At 44.3% G+C, this 15,289-nt stretch overlaps 1 protein-coding gene across 3 annotated transcripts in view; it reads left to right on the top strand.

The window, feature by feature from the left end:
* NDRG3 (NDRG family member 3) overlaps positions 1-15,289 on the top strand; it is a 121,747-nt gene that overhangs the window by 86,763 nt on the left and 19,695 nt on the right. For all 3 annotated transcript variants that reach the window (XM_050918630.1, XM_050918631.1, XM_050918629.1), the window contains one exon: positions 14,581-14,686. In XM_050918630.1, coding sequence (XP_050774587.1) covers positions 14,581-14,686 — 106 coding nt within the window. The remainder of the gene's footprint in view (positions 1-14,580; positions 14,687-15,289) is intronic.

Below are 15,289 nucleotides of genomic sequence, written 5' to 3'. Positions count from 1 at the left end.
TGGCTGTTCTTATGTTCTAACCTAAATGAACCCAAAGTTATGGAGACAGATATGAGTCAAGAAAGCCAGCAGAGTATGAGAACCCTGGAAAAATCTCTGACTGGATGGGCTCAGGTGTTTGGTCACAAGCTGAGGTGGTTCAAAAGTTTTGGATCTTTTTAAGCAGAATTTTTTAGTGTTTCTTTAAACAATCAAACACAGCAAGCAGCAAACATTTGGCCGCACACTTCTGAAACCCCAAACCATATTCAGGTTTTGGTAGACTAATTTCAGCTTTTTAATTTAAAAAAACCACAACAAATTTTGAAGGAAAACAGACGTGATTTTTTTTGCTTTTTAAAAACCCCTAGTTTTCGATCCAAAAAAAGTTTTGACGGAAAATATTTGTCCAGCCCTTTTAATGAGCTTTAGTGCCTTTTATCACTAGCTGATGCTGAGAACCAGCGATACCTTGTAAAAAAGTTTTCTTAAAGCTGGATTTGTGCCGAGATGCGGAAGGTTTATTTTTCCCATGGCTGCCTCTGGCAGGGAGCAAGTGGGGCAATTTGCCTGGGCCCTGCAGGGGCCCCTACGAGAATATAGTATTGCAATTTTTTTTATGGAAGGGGCCCCCAAAATTTCTTTGCCCCAGGCCCCCTGAATCCTCTGGGCGGCCCTGGTACAAGGAGCACGAAATCTACACCCATAAGCCAGTTGTGCAGTGCTGGAGGGAGAGGGGAAGGGCTGCGCTCTTTCTTGTCTTGGGAGCGGGTCTGAGATTTTTACAAAGGGAGTACAAAAGGATGCCACCTGGTGACAAGGCTGTGACATAATAGTATTCTCTTCCACAATATCCTCCCCAAGCCCCTCCTTGTAAGTATCCCTGTGAACAAAGCCTATAGCACAACTCTGCCGAAGAACTACTTGCCAATAGCAGCTCTGCAGTGTCTGGTTTGATTACGTGTGTATTTCACTGGCCTCTTTCTCAGCAGGCTGGGAACTGAAATGGACAAAAATATTGTTCTCTGATTGTGAGGAACTGATGCATCAAATACATCACTTGGGGTTAGTGGCAGAGTCCAGACACTGCCAGAGGGTAGCTTTGCCTCTGTTTGGAGAGCAGAGGTCTCTTTCTGGGATTGGAAGGACAGTTGTTATTCCTGTTTGATTTGTATTTCATTTGTGACCAGGGTTCACGTTTTTCAGCAGTCACTATTAACAGTGACTAGCCCTGATTCCAGCTTTCCTGTCCAGTTTAACTCACCCCTTTTAGGCTTGGCAGGATGTTTCTGAAGCCATTACTTCATGCATTAACTTGGACGTTTAACTTTGTATTAAGCAGTATGACATTTGCCTTGTTCTTTCTGAAGTGGCGGCTGCAGCATTGACCCTGTTATGTTCAGAACTGTGATCCGGCCCAAGCATTTTTTTGAGTTCAGACCTGGGAGCCAGAGCAGCATGTCCACTTCATTCTTAATACACCAGCTACTGTAATTCCCCCAGTGATGAATTAACAAGCCCTAAAACTAGGGCATTCTAGACCATGGACAGACAACTTTAAGGAGTAGAGGACCACAAAGTTCACTAAAATCCTTTGGTGGGTCATGCTGTTTTTTTGGAATCTGCATAACCCCAATGTTGTTGTGTGCACATGGAATTGTTCTCTTGAACAGAGCAGCACGGAGAAGCTTTCCACTTGTCTTTTTGCATCCCAGCTGACCAGTGGACAAAACCCTCATGTAGCCACCACTAAACAGAACTAGCCACAGACAAACTAATGGCCGAGAAATACGGGCACCAGTATTTCCATTAATGCACACCTCAAATAGTCTGATACACATTCCCTTCTTTCTGACTTACGCTGATATCCCTCTTTACCATCACCAGGAAACTGTTCCTGGCTTTAGGCGCTTTGTCCCCAGCTTTGGGCTTAGCTCACATCCATGGGCACAACACACACCTAAACCTTTACTAGCTAGAAGTAAGAACTGAAGGAAAATGAGATTCCCCCTATTTCTTCTTGGCAGGGAGCCAAAAAAACTTTCCTGTTTCCGGATGTGTGATCTGAGTGAATTAGAACCTGTCTAACCAAACTTGCTACGTAGCTAGGGTACGTAGCCATGCTGGGCTTAGAGCCCACTCTGACAGGATTGTAGCAAATCGTGTAACAGGAGATCTGCAGATTGGCTGCCTGATATTAGTGCATGTGTTCAACAAGCACTGCAGACTCACTGTCTCTTCAGATATGCACCTTCGGGCAGATATGAAATGAAGCACGTAGAGATGTTTTTTTCTGTCCTACTCTCCTTGTCCTGGGTTTTTCACTGTAGTGAGTTCCTTTGGGATGGCTAGTCTGGAGTCAGAGAAATGAACTTACCAAGTAAAATCTTTCCTCCTGTGGCCCCAGACAGCAACTCCTCAGGCTCTCCCAGGAGTGGAATAGTGTCATATTTTTGGTCAGTGCTTCCTGTTCATAAGGAATGCCTGGCTTCATTTGTCTTACCAATTGGTCTGTGCAAGGTCAGAATGAAATCTGGGGCTCACAAAGGATGGGTGCAAGTCTAGAGCTGCCAAAAGGTCTAGTCCCTGTTGGGCTCAGCTGTTACCTAGACCCACAGAAATAAGATTAGCGGGTAAATTCTCATGTACCCAGTTACAGTGATGCAAAGGAACAGGGTCCCAGACTAGATGGCCCAGTGATCCTGCATGGTAGTGGCTGTTCCTATGGAAACAGCACAACCTTACACAGAATGGTCCAGTCCACAGGAATGGTGGGGGCAGGACATTCTGCCCAAAATATCTCATGCTTTTACCTTATAGACTCTATGGGGTCCCTGAACCACCACCGTAAGATTTACCCTTCTGTTTGGCTCTTGGAAAAACATTTTCATTTAGTGCAGACAGCAGCCTGCTTTAAATGAAAATGTTCTTGTTTAACTGAACACCTACAATTATTGCCATATCCCCTCCATGTCTGACACGTTCATCTTTATCCAGCTCATATGTTTGCATGCAGTAGATCACGGGTTCCCAAACTGTGGTACAGGCAGTCCTCAACTTTATTATGTTCGACTTACGGTGAACGGCACTTAACGACTTATGACAGTTGGTTTCGACTTTACGACACTTGGTCCTTCAATGGAGTGTATTGTGGTTCTGAGTTACAATGTTTCAACTTACGACACAATTTTCAGGAACCAATTGTGTTATAAGTGTGAGAACTGCCTGCACATGAGTTTCATGTTCTATCAATTCACTTCATGACAATTTATAAAGAAGGCAGCGTGTGAATTAATAAAATTTGGAACTATTGCAGTAGAGGCTTCTTACATAGTTAAATGGGTTTGATTGCTGTGCCTCTCCTGTCCCTGTGGACCCTGCTAACCAGCCACTTTAAAAGGGCAACTTTTCCTTCATGTTTAACAAAATACAAAGGGGTACGGGGAGGGGGAATCCTTCCAAGCATCCCTGAATCACAACAAAATCAAAAAGAGACATGTCCAATTTTTAAAAACCCCGTAGGGCTCATCTGTAAATTCTTTCCAGTTTGCTGTCTGGCTCTCTGTGCTTTGCTCATGCAGCGAGTTGCCCAACTTCCCATAAATTGTAAGTGAAACTGCTTCAGGCTCTACCTTCCTGAAAGACAAGTAGATAGAAGGGGACCCACATTTTTCCCAGCTGCGGGAACGCACAAGCAGATACCAGGAGTACGAGGGCAAGTTCAATCTGAAGTTATTGTCTTAAAACCCCACTATACATTTTGAGTCAATTTTCAGAATAGAACTGCACTTTGGAGAATTCCTTATCCAACACAAGCCATGAATTGTTATGGAGTCACTGACTTGCCCATGAAATTGGTCAGTTTTGGTTTTTCACAGTCCTATCCCTCTGGCTGTATCTTTGCCCGATTTTTCACCCTCTCCCTCTGTTTCTGTGGAGTTATATGGTACGTCCCTATTTTTCTCCCGCAACATACATCTTCATGGATTTCCAGTACTGTCACAACTGCACTTGTCCTGGTACTGAGCTTTGAATCACAGTTTTCATAGAATCTGGGGTCTTATCTGCATGCAGAATGGCACAGGTTGAACTTATGGTATGATTTTTAAATTGATTTAGTTAAACTGGTGCAAAAGGGTGGATGAGCAGAGATATTGGTTTAAACCAGGCTTCTTTGCTTTAGCTTAATTCCATAAGGAACAGGTTTAAATGAAATCTGAATACATCTGGTTTAAGTGGAAATAAGTGTGTTCCCACAGGCCACTGTTTTAACTAAATAGGTGCAGATTGGTGCACAGACAAGGCCTATGCTAGAAGTGAGTTTTCCTCACTCTTCTACTCTGAAACTGCCTTAGACTGAGCTGGGCTAATATTAAGAACATCCTTCTTCAGCAGGATGGTTTCAGAGAACACAATTTTACATCATCTGTCGTGTCGGAACATTAACCCTTTGGTGTTCAGAGTCTTGCCTTTCCCAGACATGAGGAGACATGGACTCAGCAGAGCAGAGGTCAGGTGCATATCAACCGTGGGTAAGCAAATCTCATGCTTCAGACCATAAGCTGATTTGCCTGCGGGGTCAGAAGTCATTTTCCTCATGTCTGAGCCTTTCACAATTGACCGGGGCCACTGTGGACTTTTCTCTTGGTAGAATATTACACTGGCTTGCACCACGTTCTGATCTAGTGTGACAAATCCAGAACTTGTTTCAGGGTGCTCTGCGTTAGGTTGTCAGTTGTTCATGTTTTGCGATGAATGTTTAGCTGCTAAGAAGATAAATTAATTGAGTCCCAGCTCCTATTTTCAGTCTTGCTTGGAATGTTCTTGGTGTAGAGGGAGATGTTCCTCTGAACAGCATGGTGCACAGAGCACATTCTGTACATGCTTCTCTCACTAAAGCTTCGGCACTCATTGCTGTCCCCAGGAACATCTTTGTTCGTATTTGCCATGCATTCTGGCAGCTATGCAACTATGTGCACTTCCCCGTTTGTAGTCTGTTACTAACTTCCCAGGCGGTTGGAGTATTTATTTTCACTTAGGAATAAAATTAGGTTTGTCCTGACTGGTCTGAAACAGATCTATGCTAATCCAAAGTGCAAGCCCCTCCTCTGGGTCGGAGTGGTGTGGAGGGGCTCCCAGCCTGTCTGCCTGCATTGCAGCTGACCAATGGAGGACATCGTGCTCCTTTTCTGATACCCATTTAGCCACCACTAAACACAGCTAGATGCTGATAAACAATGGTCAGTGTTCCAGTGTGCCATTACTCTATTTAAAATAACCCCTGAATAATCTGCTAACCATTTGACATGAGAGTAAACAGTAGGTTTGGCACACGGCTTACAGACCTCTGTAAATTTCTTCCTTTTTCATTAGGAGCAGTAATCTAGTTCATTCTCTGAAATAAAATGTATTAACCTAGAATCTCAGGGCCCTATCATGCTCCAGCTTTGTGAGCTCTAATGAAATGCTAGGCTGAGCTTATCCCCCCTTAGTAAGCAGATGGCAGATTAAATGGTCTTGTTCAGGGCTGGCTGATGGGCAGATGGTGTTGATGACCTGCAATTAGTGGAACTGAGTTTGTGTCTTTATGGTGCCGGCGCACCCTTTGTGTTTGTTTTGAGAGGTGAATGCCTTGCTGACATAAAATTCTCCACCTTTTCCTGACACTCCTGACATTTGAAATGTACATTGTCCTTTTAAAAAAATCCATTCTTGGGCTGTGACTTCTGCCTGACACACAACAGCATTTAATCCAGTCTGTCTCTGGTACAGCTCCCTTGCCCCCCACACAGAGAGAGAAGGGGGTGCTGATGTCGGCATACAATTTATGAAAGGTGAGCTGAGACCTGGAACTGCTTTCTTGTCCATGCTGCCTGGCTGAAATGGTTCACGAGGGTTGGAAAGCCAGAATTCTGCAATGCCCAAAATAACAAGCAGCATTGGAAAGCCAGGAAATTCAGAGTCCAGATTAACCTGAAAAGAAATCCAGACATGATAAGATCATGAGGGGAAAAAAATGAAAAACTGTCTTTAAAAATCAGTTTACTTTGAAATGACAAACCCTGTTATATATTAATCATAGTTGTATGATTATTTCATGATGTCACTACAGGACAGAGTTAAAGTTGTGTGGGTGCTTTCATTGCATTTCCACACCTTCACATGTTTGGATTTATTTTATGTTTGTGTTTAACTCTGTATTTCCCGAGTTTATAATGGTTGCGCTGGGGATAATTACAGTAATTACAGTTCTTCCCTAAATCATTGATATGTGCCCTCCACCTTAACTCTGTCTTAATGTAGCTTTTAGGGCTGTCAATCGATTAAAAAAATTAATCGTGCAATTAATCATGCTGTTAATGATAGGATGCCATTTATTTAAATATTTTTGGATGTTTTCTACATTTTCAAATGTATTTATTTCAGTTACAACACAGAATACAAAGTGTACAGAGCTCACTTTATATTTATTTTTATTACAAATATTTGCACTGCAAAAACAAAAGAAATAGTATTTTTCAATTCACCTAATACAAACACTGTAGTGCAATCTCTCTATCATGAAAGTTGAACTTACAAATGTAGAATGTACAAATGTAGAATTATGTACCAAAAAACCTGCATTCAAAAATAAAACAATGTAAAACTTCAGAGCCTACAAGTGCACTCAGTCCTACTTGTTCAGCCAATCGCTCAGACAAACAAGTCTGTTTACATTTGCAGGAGATAATGCTGCCTGCTTCTTTTTTACGTCACCTGAAAGTGAGAACAGGCATTTGCATGGCACTGTTGTAGCTGATGTCGCAAGATATTTATGTGCCAGGTGCGCTAAAGATTCATACATCCCTTCATGCTTCAACCACCATTCCAGCACACGTGCGTCCATGCTGATGACAGGTTCTGCTCGATAACCATCTAAAGCAGTGCAGACCAATGCATGTTCATTTTCATCATATGAGTCAGATGCCAACAGCAAAAGGTTCTGTAGTTTCTGCATCAGAGTGTTGCTCTTTTAAGACTTCTGAAGGCAGACTCCACACCTGGCCCCTCTCAGATTTTGGAAGGCACATCAGAGTCTTAAACCTTGAGTCAAGTGCTGTAGCTATCTTTAGAAATCTCACATTGCTACCTTCTTTGCGTTTTGTCAAATCTGCAGTGAAAGTGTTCTTAAAACGAACAACATGTGCTGGGTCATCATGTGAGACTGCTTAAAGATAAAATATATGGCAGAATGCCGGTAAAACAGAGCAGGAGACATACAATTTTCCCCCAAGGAGTTCGGTCACAAATGTAATTAACACATTATTTTTTCAACAAGCATCATCAGCATGGAAGCATGTCCTCTGGAATGGTGGCCAAAGCACGAAGAAGCATATGGATCTTTAGCGCATCTGGCACACAAATATCTTGTGACACTAGCTACAACAGTGCCACGTGAACGCTTGTTCTCCCTTTCAGGTGACATTGTAATTAAGAAGTGGGTAGCAGTATCTCCCATAACTGTAAAGAAACTTGTTTCTCTTAGCGATTGGCTGAACAATAGGTAGGACTGAGTGGACTTGAAAGCACTAAAGTTTTACACTGTTTTGTTTTTGAGTGCAGTTATGTAACAAAAAAAAAATCCACATCTGTAAGTTGCACTTTCATGATAAAGATATAGCACTATGGTACTTGTATGAGGTGAATCGAAAAATACTATTTCTTTTGTTTATAATTTTTACAGTGCAAATATTTGTAATAAAAAAATAATATGTTAGCACTGTACACTTTGTATTCTGTCAAGTATCAGAGGGGTAGCCGTGTTAGTCTGGATCTGTAAAAGCAGAAAAGAGTCCTGTAGCGCCTTATAGACTAACAGATGTATTGGAGCATGAGCTTTCGTGGGTGAATACCCACTTTGTATTCTGTGTTGTAGTAATTGTTTCAATAATATTTGAAAATGTAGAAAAACATGCAAAAATATTTAATAAATTTCAATTGGTATTCTATTGTTTAACAGTGCGATTAAAACTGCAATTAATCGCAATAATTTTTTTAATCGTGATTAATTTTTTTGAGTTAATTGAATGAGTTAACAGCGATTAATCGACAGCCCCTAGTAGCTTTTTCTCTGGAAATTCCAATTATTGCTTATATTGATCTGTCTCTTTAACGTACTTGTCTGGCCCCTGTTTCTGTAGTATCTGAGCACCTCACAATCCTCACAACACCCTGTGGGGTGTGGCTATTGTCCCCATTGTACAGCTGGGAACTGAGACACAGAGACACTATGGTCTTGGCTAACACAAAAGTTGTACCACTTGAGCTACCCCAGTATAGCTATATCAGTATGAGCCTCCTAGTGTGGACCCAGTTATACTGTATAAAGGTGTTTATACTGAGCTTATTCCAGTGAATGTGGGGGAATAGGCTATACTGGTATAAAAGTATCCATACTGGGAGGTTGTACTGATTTAACTAGTTCTGTAATAAATCACACACCTAACTGACCTAGTTAAATGGTACAAAAAACTGTGTGTAAACCAGGCCTTAGTGACCTGCCTGAGTCTGTGGTAGGGCAGAGAATTGACCCTAATCATTGGACCATCATTATAGTATATTGCTTCATCAGAGAGGAGAGAAGCTCAGTGCTGTTTGCATGGGCCTTGAGAAGCATAAAATACTGAACCGTAATCAGGTGGGTGATACCGAATGAGGAGTTATACACAAGTGGAGAAGTGGCTGGATCCCTGAAGCTTCATTTCCTCACTCTTGAATATTGAATCTTTTGGAAAGTGTTGAATTTTTGTAAATAAAATGACATTTTTAGAGAGTTAGCAAGACTCCATGACAACCCACTTACAAGTTACATTTTAGGACATGTGAATGTAATTCTTCAATGAAGCCTATTCAGAGAAATAGGAGTCCGAGCATTCACGACAGCTTTCTAACCTTTGACAACGGCATGCTCCACTGGCTTCTCTTTTGAAGAGATTGGTTGGACGGGGATGTTAAATGTAAGTTCTCAAGACCAGTATAACAAGTTGGTGTCTGGAGCTCCTGCACTGCTGTCTGTCGCAAGGAGGATACAGGACCCTGGGCTGGGAAGGGATTCTGTGCAGTTCCTGCCTGCAGAAAATTGGTAGTCCCATGCCATTAACAAAGGTTGATCTGTCTTCATCTGTTATGCAACATCCACTAACAGTGTTTCAGAGTAGCTAATGAGCAGTCTCGATACTTGCTATTACCATATGCAGCTGAACTCTGATCTAGTGTAAAGGGGCATTGTCAAGAGGCACAAATTATAACCGTGCTGTTCTCGTCTGTTTTCAGAGTTCATGTACTCACTATTTTAACACACACACACGGATGTTATGTTTTTAAAGCTGGATGATGCCTTAGCCGTGTCCTTGGCTTTCACATCTTTCATCGTGGTGCTGCTGGCACATGCTGTGCTTCAGCTTAGGAAGGAGCCCTTCTGAATCCATCATTTGTGTGCAGTATAGCTCAACAGTAAACTATTGGGAGTTGTGGGGTAGGAGGGTGATTGAGGGGAGTGGAACTGCTCAGGCAAATGCCACTCCTCTGCGGTCTGGAAGTGCACTTGCGAAGTACATGGGCCCTTCATAAATTAGCCCCCTCTTGTGATGAGAGTCTCAGGCCAGGTCTACACTATAAACTTCCACGGTATAACTGTATCGCTCGGGGGTGCCCCTGAACAATGGGTTATACCGACCTAGCCCCCTTGTCCCATTGGCATTGTAGCGTCTTCACTGAAGCGCTACAGAAGCACAGCTGCATGGGTGTAGTTGGGCCATTGCAGTGCTTAAGTGTACAGCTGCCCTCACGCTTCCCAGAATTCTTCCCCTCAGAGAGGAAGGAAAGACATGGCGTGAGTAACCTCGGGGGAGGGGGAAATTTAATAGCTGAGCAGTGGATGGCGAACTTCATTACAGCGTGTTCCTGATTCCAAAAGTCACCTGGAGAATTTCCTTTGTGGCGTTCAGAGTGAGAGGAAAGGAACTCGAACGTCTTGCTAACTAGAGCTTGTGCTGCCTTACTTCGCTGTTCTAGCCGTGTTTCGAATCTATACTGGTCATACAGCCAGCCAAGAGCTCTCGTCTGCTGAACAATACACTGTCCGGACTTTCTTCTGGGGGCGGGGGGGGTCACACTCAGAGGCGTGCTGTGTGAAAGGGGTCACCAATACAAAAAGTTTGAAAACCATTGCTCTAACAAAACACACAACCTACAGTGACTCTTTGTGGGTCAGCATAGTAACCTCTACTGAGTCACCAATTCTGCTAATTTCAACAAACTATTTATTATCTCAAAATATTTCTAGTATTATTATTCCTAGCTATTAGCTGGTTTTCCGCTGGCAATGGCTGAACATACAAAATGGCTGACTGCAGTGCTATCAAATTCTGGGGTACACGCAGGGGTGTCGTATTCCGGTGCAACACAGCCAGCTACATTGTGGCATGACTGTAGCTTGCCCGTTTACACTAGGATTTTACAGCATGTTAGCTATCGCACTGTGGAGGTGAAGACACACCCTTTGGTCTGAGGTCACTGAAGCAGAGGCTCTTCAGATCGGTGGCTTCCTTTCAAGCAAAAGGTGGAAATGGAACCCAGTGTTCACTTCCCCAATTGCATGGTTAATGCTGGTTGAAACACAGGTTTCATGGTGAGGTGTGCCCTTGTTCCTGCAAACCTCTTCTGGGCATGGATCTTGGGGCTGCTCTGAGTCAACCTCTGCTGTTTATGAATCGCCATCTGAAGAAGTGAGGTTTTTTTACCCACAAAAGCTTATGCCCAAATAAATCTGTTAGTCTTTAAGGTGCCACCGGACTCCTCACTGTCTTCAGAGTTCATCATTGTTCTTTGACTTGTTCCCAGCCTCCAATGCACTTTTTGTTTTTTACAGATGATTTAGCCCCTCCCATTCTGCTGGACCTTCACCCACTGATATCCTAACTCAGGACCCAGATACCTGGATTACATAATACGATGTGGGCTTGTGGGTTAGAAATAAACACTTCCTTTGGAGCTGATGGTGGCTGGCAGCTTCTCCAAAGGGACTTCCCAAGCCCACATTAAACGTGTGCTCCTGTGACTTGCTTTTCTGACTCCAGGAGGGCAGGATCTGCCAGTCACTCATGACTCAAACGGACACTGCAGACAAAACATGAGCCTTTACTGCTGCAATTTCCAAACAGCCCTTGTTCGGTGGACTCTTCCTGTTTGCTCCCGACCCTGCCAGCCTCTCTCCCCTCCCCGTCCTGTGATGGGGAGCGCTCTGAGGCTCTGAAAAAATCCTCTTGGTGCATTGGAATCAGCCTTCCTTTTTCATGCCCCCAGCAGTGTTGCCCACTAGAGACGGAGCTCCGGGTCAGCTTGTGGTGCTGATGTGAAGTATAACAAGTTGTGCCTTGATGTGGCTTATCTTCATGACCTGAGCTGTTCTTGTGATGGTGTTACCCGCATAATCTAGAGCATCCTGCCTATACTCTACCGAGGGCTCAAGGCGTGACCCCTCTGCAGGACCTTTTCCCAGTGAAAGAGCCTTACACAGCTGTGCTCTAAACATCTACTTATTAGCAGCACACAAAGAACACGTATGCCAAGCAAATCTCTTATGCTCACCACTCCCAATGTCCCCCTCGTCCTGGGGTTTCTGGCAATGCCTCTGGACATCGCAGTCATGCAGGGGGGTAAGAATTTCAGGAGCTTGATGTGGAACCACAGTCCGGAAATGGTTCCCAAAGAACTTTGTTTTTTATTTGCGTTATATAGGCAAAACTATCACATTATCCCACATTCCTAAGTAACAAAAATTTGAACCATACACACTGGCACCTACATGTCCTCCTGCCTGCTTAAATCTTTTACATTTTTTTTTACGTTTAAATTGTAACGTATTTGTGACTTTTTGTTTGTGCAGATGGTCAGCATAAAAGCTCTGACTAGAGCTTATTATACCATTTGTTGTGTTTCTCTTTATATCCTTCCTAAAATTTCCCAGCACCTGTGTGTCTTGTCTTTATAACCTTGGTGATTATAACTTTTGTAAGGGACGTTCCTGGGGAGTGTGTGTGTGTGTGGGGGGGTGCTTTATCAGCAGCAGAACTTTTATTTATTTTATTTATTTATTTTAGTGATGAATTCCCCAAGTTTCACCCAAAGCTGTTTTAATATGGCGGGTTTGATCAGATCCTAGGCCTGCAGTGGTTTATGGCCCACAGAGCTAAGCTGGCACAGAGTGGGATTAATGTAACATTTGCTTTACTTTATGCAGAAGAAAATACTTCACCCTTCTCTAGTAAAGTATTTGCTGAGTTTTCAGTAAAGATGGATCTGACATTACCCAGGGTACAGTCTGGACTGATAGATGGCTGTATCCTCTCAGTTCTCCAACCCACAGTACCTTTTACACTGCTTTGCCATGAGAGCAACCACTTCTGGTCTGCTCACAGCCTCCAGCATGTACATTACTCCTAGTCCCAGACTTCCCCCCAAGAAATGTGTGTCTTATACTGCCCAGCACCCCCCTGGACAATACAAGCTCATAGATAGTCTGTCATTTCATTAATAGAAAATGATATGCCAAAATCCTGTTCTCCCAGATGAAGTTTCCCAAGCATTTCAATCCAAATGCACTGGTTTAGATAAAACAGTAAAACAAATGTATTAATTATAGAAGGATAGATTTTAAGTGATTTCAAGTAATGAGGCATAAAAGTCAGAATTGGTTACAAGGAAATAAAAGTTAAAACACAACTAATACCTAACTTAACAAGCTTAACATGCGTCTGACAAAGTGGCTATTCACTCACGAAGGCTTATCCTCCAATATATCTGTTAGTCTATAAGGTGTCACGGGACTCTTTATCGCTTTTTACAGATCCAGACTGACATGGCTACCCCTCTGATACTTAACAAGCTAAGTGAATTCAAAGCAAAAGTCTCTCTCACCAAAAGTTCCAAAGTCTTAGGCCTTGTCTACATTATACAGTTTTGTCAGCAAAAGGCAGCAGTCCTGTGGTTAAGGCATTGGACAGGACCGAATTCGGAGTATTGCAGCCAAGGCGTAACTGACTAGCTCTCGGGTACTGTAGTATGGCGGATATAAAAGCAGGTGGATGACTAGAATAGCTTAGATAGGCAGGGAGGCTGGTAATTGGTAGACCAGAGTCTTCCCATTTCCTGTGTTTAGAGGGAAAAACCTTGGCCAGCTGTCCTGTAAATGGATACTGCCTCTTTAAACTCCGCCAGGAGTGCCTGCAGTTGAGCTGCAGTCTGGAAGGATGCTGCTATACTGTCTGTTGGGGCAGTTGCTGTGCATTCAGATGCTTTTAGGCAGCTTGGCTTTGGTGCCAGGAAGCCAGCGGGCTCAGAGGTCAGGGATCCAGGGGACGTAGACAGGGGCAGATTTGATGATCTGTGAACACAGCAAAGCATATGAGGGGCTATGCCCCGTGTGGGGAGGAAGGCAACTCAGGTTCTGGGATGGACACACTCTTCTGCTTTAGAGATCTTAGCTCTGATTTACAGTAGAGTTTGAAAGTGCTTGTCACCAGCTCTTCAGTTTGACTGTGGTAAATCCTGTGAGTACACGACCCCCTTCCTGGTCTACAAGTCACCGTGCTTCTAAAACAACCTCTTGTTTTTGGTCTCCAACAGTTAGATTTGTCGCCAGTTTTCTCTGGCCGTTCAGTTTAAGAATGGCTATGGTCATAGTGCCGTGTCCTCTCATTTGATGCGAGCCTGAATCCTGCTCTATGAACGTTTTGTACCAGATTAAGTGTGCTGGGCAGGTGAGCTAGTTACACTGGTGCAAGCCTTAACATGGATGCAGTTAGACCAGTAAACACATCCTTTATTCCCCTTCCCATTCTGGAATAGCTGTATGGGTAATAAATGCACCGTTATAATAGTGTAACCATGTTCACACTGGGGGATGTGTCACCAGAACTGCAGGAAGAGAGCTGGGGAATCCCCCTGGCTGTGGTGTGAGGCGTGCAGGCTGCTCACATTTCCAATGTTAAATCCTTGGAGGCATCAGAGTGACATACCTGCTCCCTTAGGTCGCTGCTCCAAGGCTGGGATGCCGTTGCCACAGGAATGCTGTTGTGAATGTGCCCGTGCAGCAATCTCTGTTGTGTGGGTTCCACTGTGAAAACTTGTGAGGAGAAGCCATGTTCTGTTAATTTCTAACCTTGTACCAGCATATGACCAGAAAGACCCTGCTAAAGTGACCGAAAAGAGACCTTAACATTGCAAACAGCCTGGTTCCAAGCCCTCATCCCAGCTGTGCACCAGTGAAGTGTAATAACTGCCTGGTAGCTGTGGCCAGTGCTGGCTCTGCAGAGCGGTGAGCGAGATGGGGTGGGATGTCCTGCGGAATACCTCGCACTGAGAAGTCATGGCGGTAGAGTTGTGACTCTGAGGAGCTGAGCGTTCGTGAGGCTTCGCCAGTGTTAGTGGTGCCTGTGGGAAGAGGGAAGTAATCATGAAACATACCAAGACTCCTGCCCTGGGCTCCCTGCTGCCCTCTCAGACCAAGTCTGCCCCTGGCTATGTCGTCCCTGTAGTGAGACTGTTCTCTTCTCTCTGCAGGAGCATGACATCGAGACAGTTTTTGGAGTTGTCCATGTCACCATGCGGGGCAGCCTGAAGGGGAACAGACCTGTCATCCTCACTTACCATGACATTGGCCTCAACCGTAAGTCCTCTTGCTCCAAGGAGACTCTCCTCCATCAGCCTGTGTTAGTTCTAAAGGGCCGGTTTTAAGGCAAGATTCAGAGTCGTAGTGGTCCCTGGGAGCCTCCTGGTCCCCTGATGCAGAGAGCACAGAAATCAGGCTGGCCTGGAGCTGAGATGGGAACAGAGCACATGACAAGTCCCTAGTCTGGAGTGCAGCTCTCTGCAGGCCTTGAAGGCCCTGGTGAGGAGAGTCTCAGTGAGGGTGCAGAGCGGCCCGCAGTTCAGTCAGAGGCCCCACTGAGTGGAGCACTGACTGATGGAGCTGGCTGCCTGAGGCCTTCTCACACACCGCCCCCTCCTTTATGGAGAGGCTGAGCAGACTAGTTAGCAGCAGACGTGGCGTGGTGCTGAGAACCACTCTAAGGCAGGCACTGCTATTCATAGGTCCTCATCACCCCAGCCACTCTTCCAAAAAGTTTCACCCCCAGGAGCTTCCCAGGCCCCTCACGTAACTGCTTTTAGGAGAAGCCCAGCACCTGTGTACATGAGTAACCAGGGGCTCTTGGTCTGGCTGCAAACCCCGTGTTCCTCAGTCTTGTGTCCTCTTGCTATAGACTGCGTC

This window comes from Gopherus flavomarginatus, chromosome 11 (assembly GCF_025201925.1).
Source record: "Gopherus flavomarginatus isolate rGopFla2 chromosome 11, rGopFla2.mat.asm, whole genome shotgun sequence".
In the NCBI taxonomy this organism is placed as follows: domain Eukaryota; kingdom Metazoa; phylum Chordata; order Testudines; family Testudinidae; genus Gopherus; species Gopherus flavomarginatus.
The sequence above is the reverse complement of the archived record's forward strand: the minus strand, read 5'-3'. Positions and strand labels throughout refer to the sequence as shown.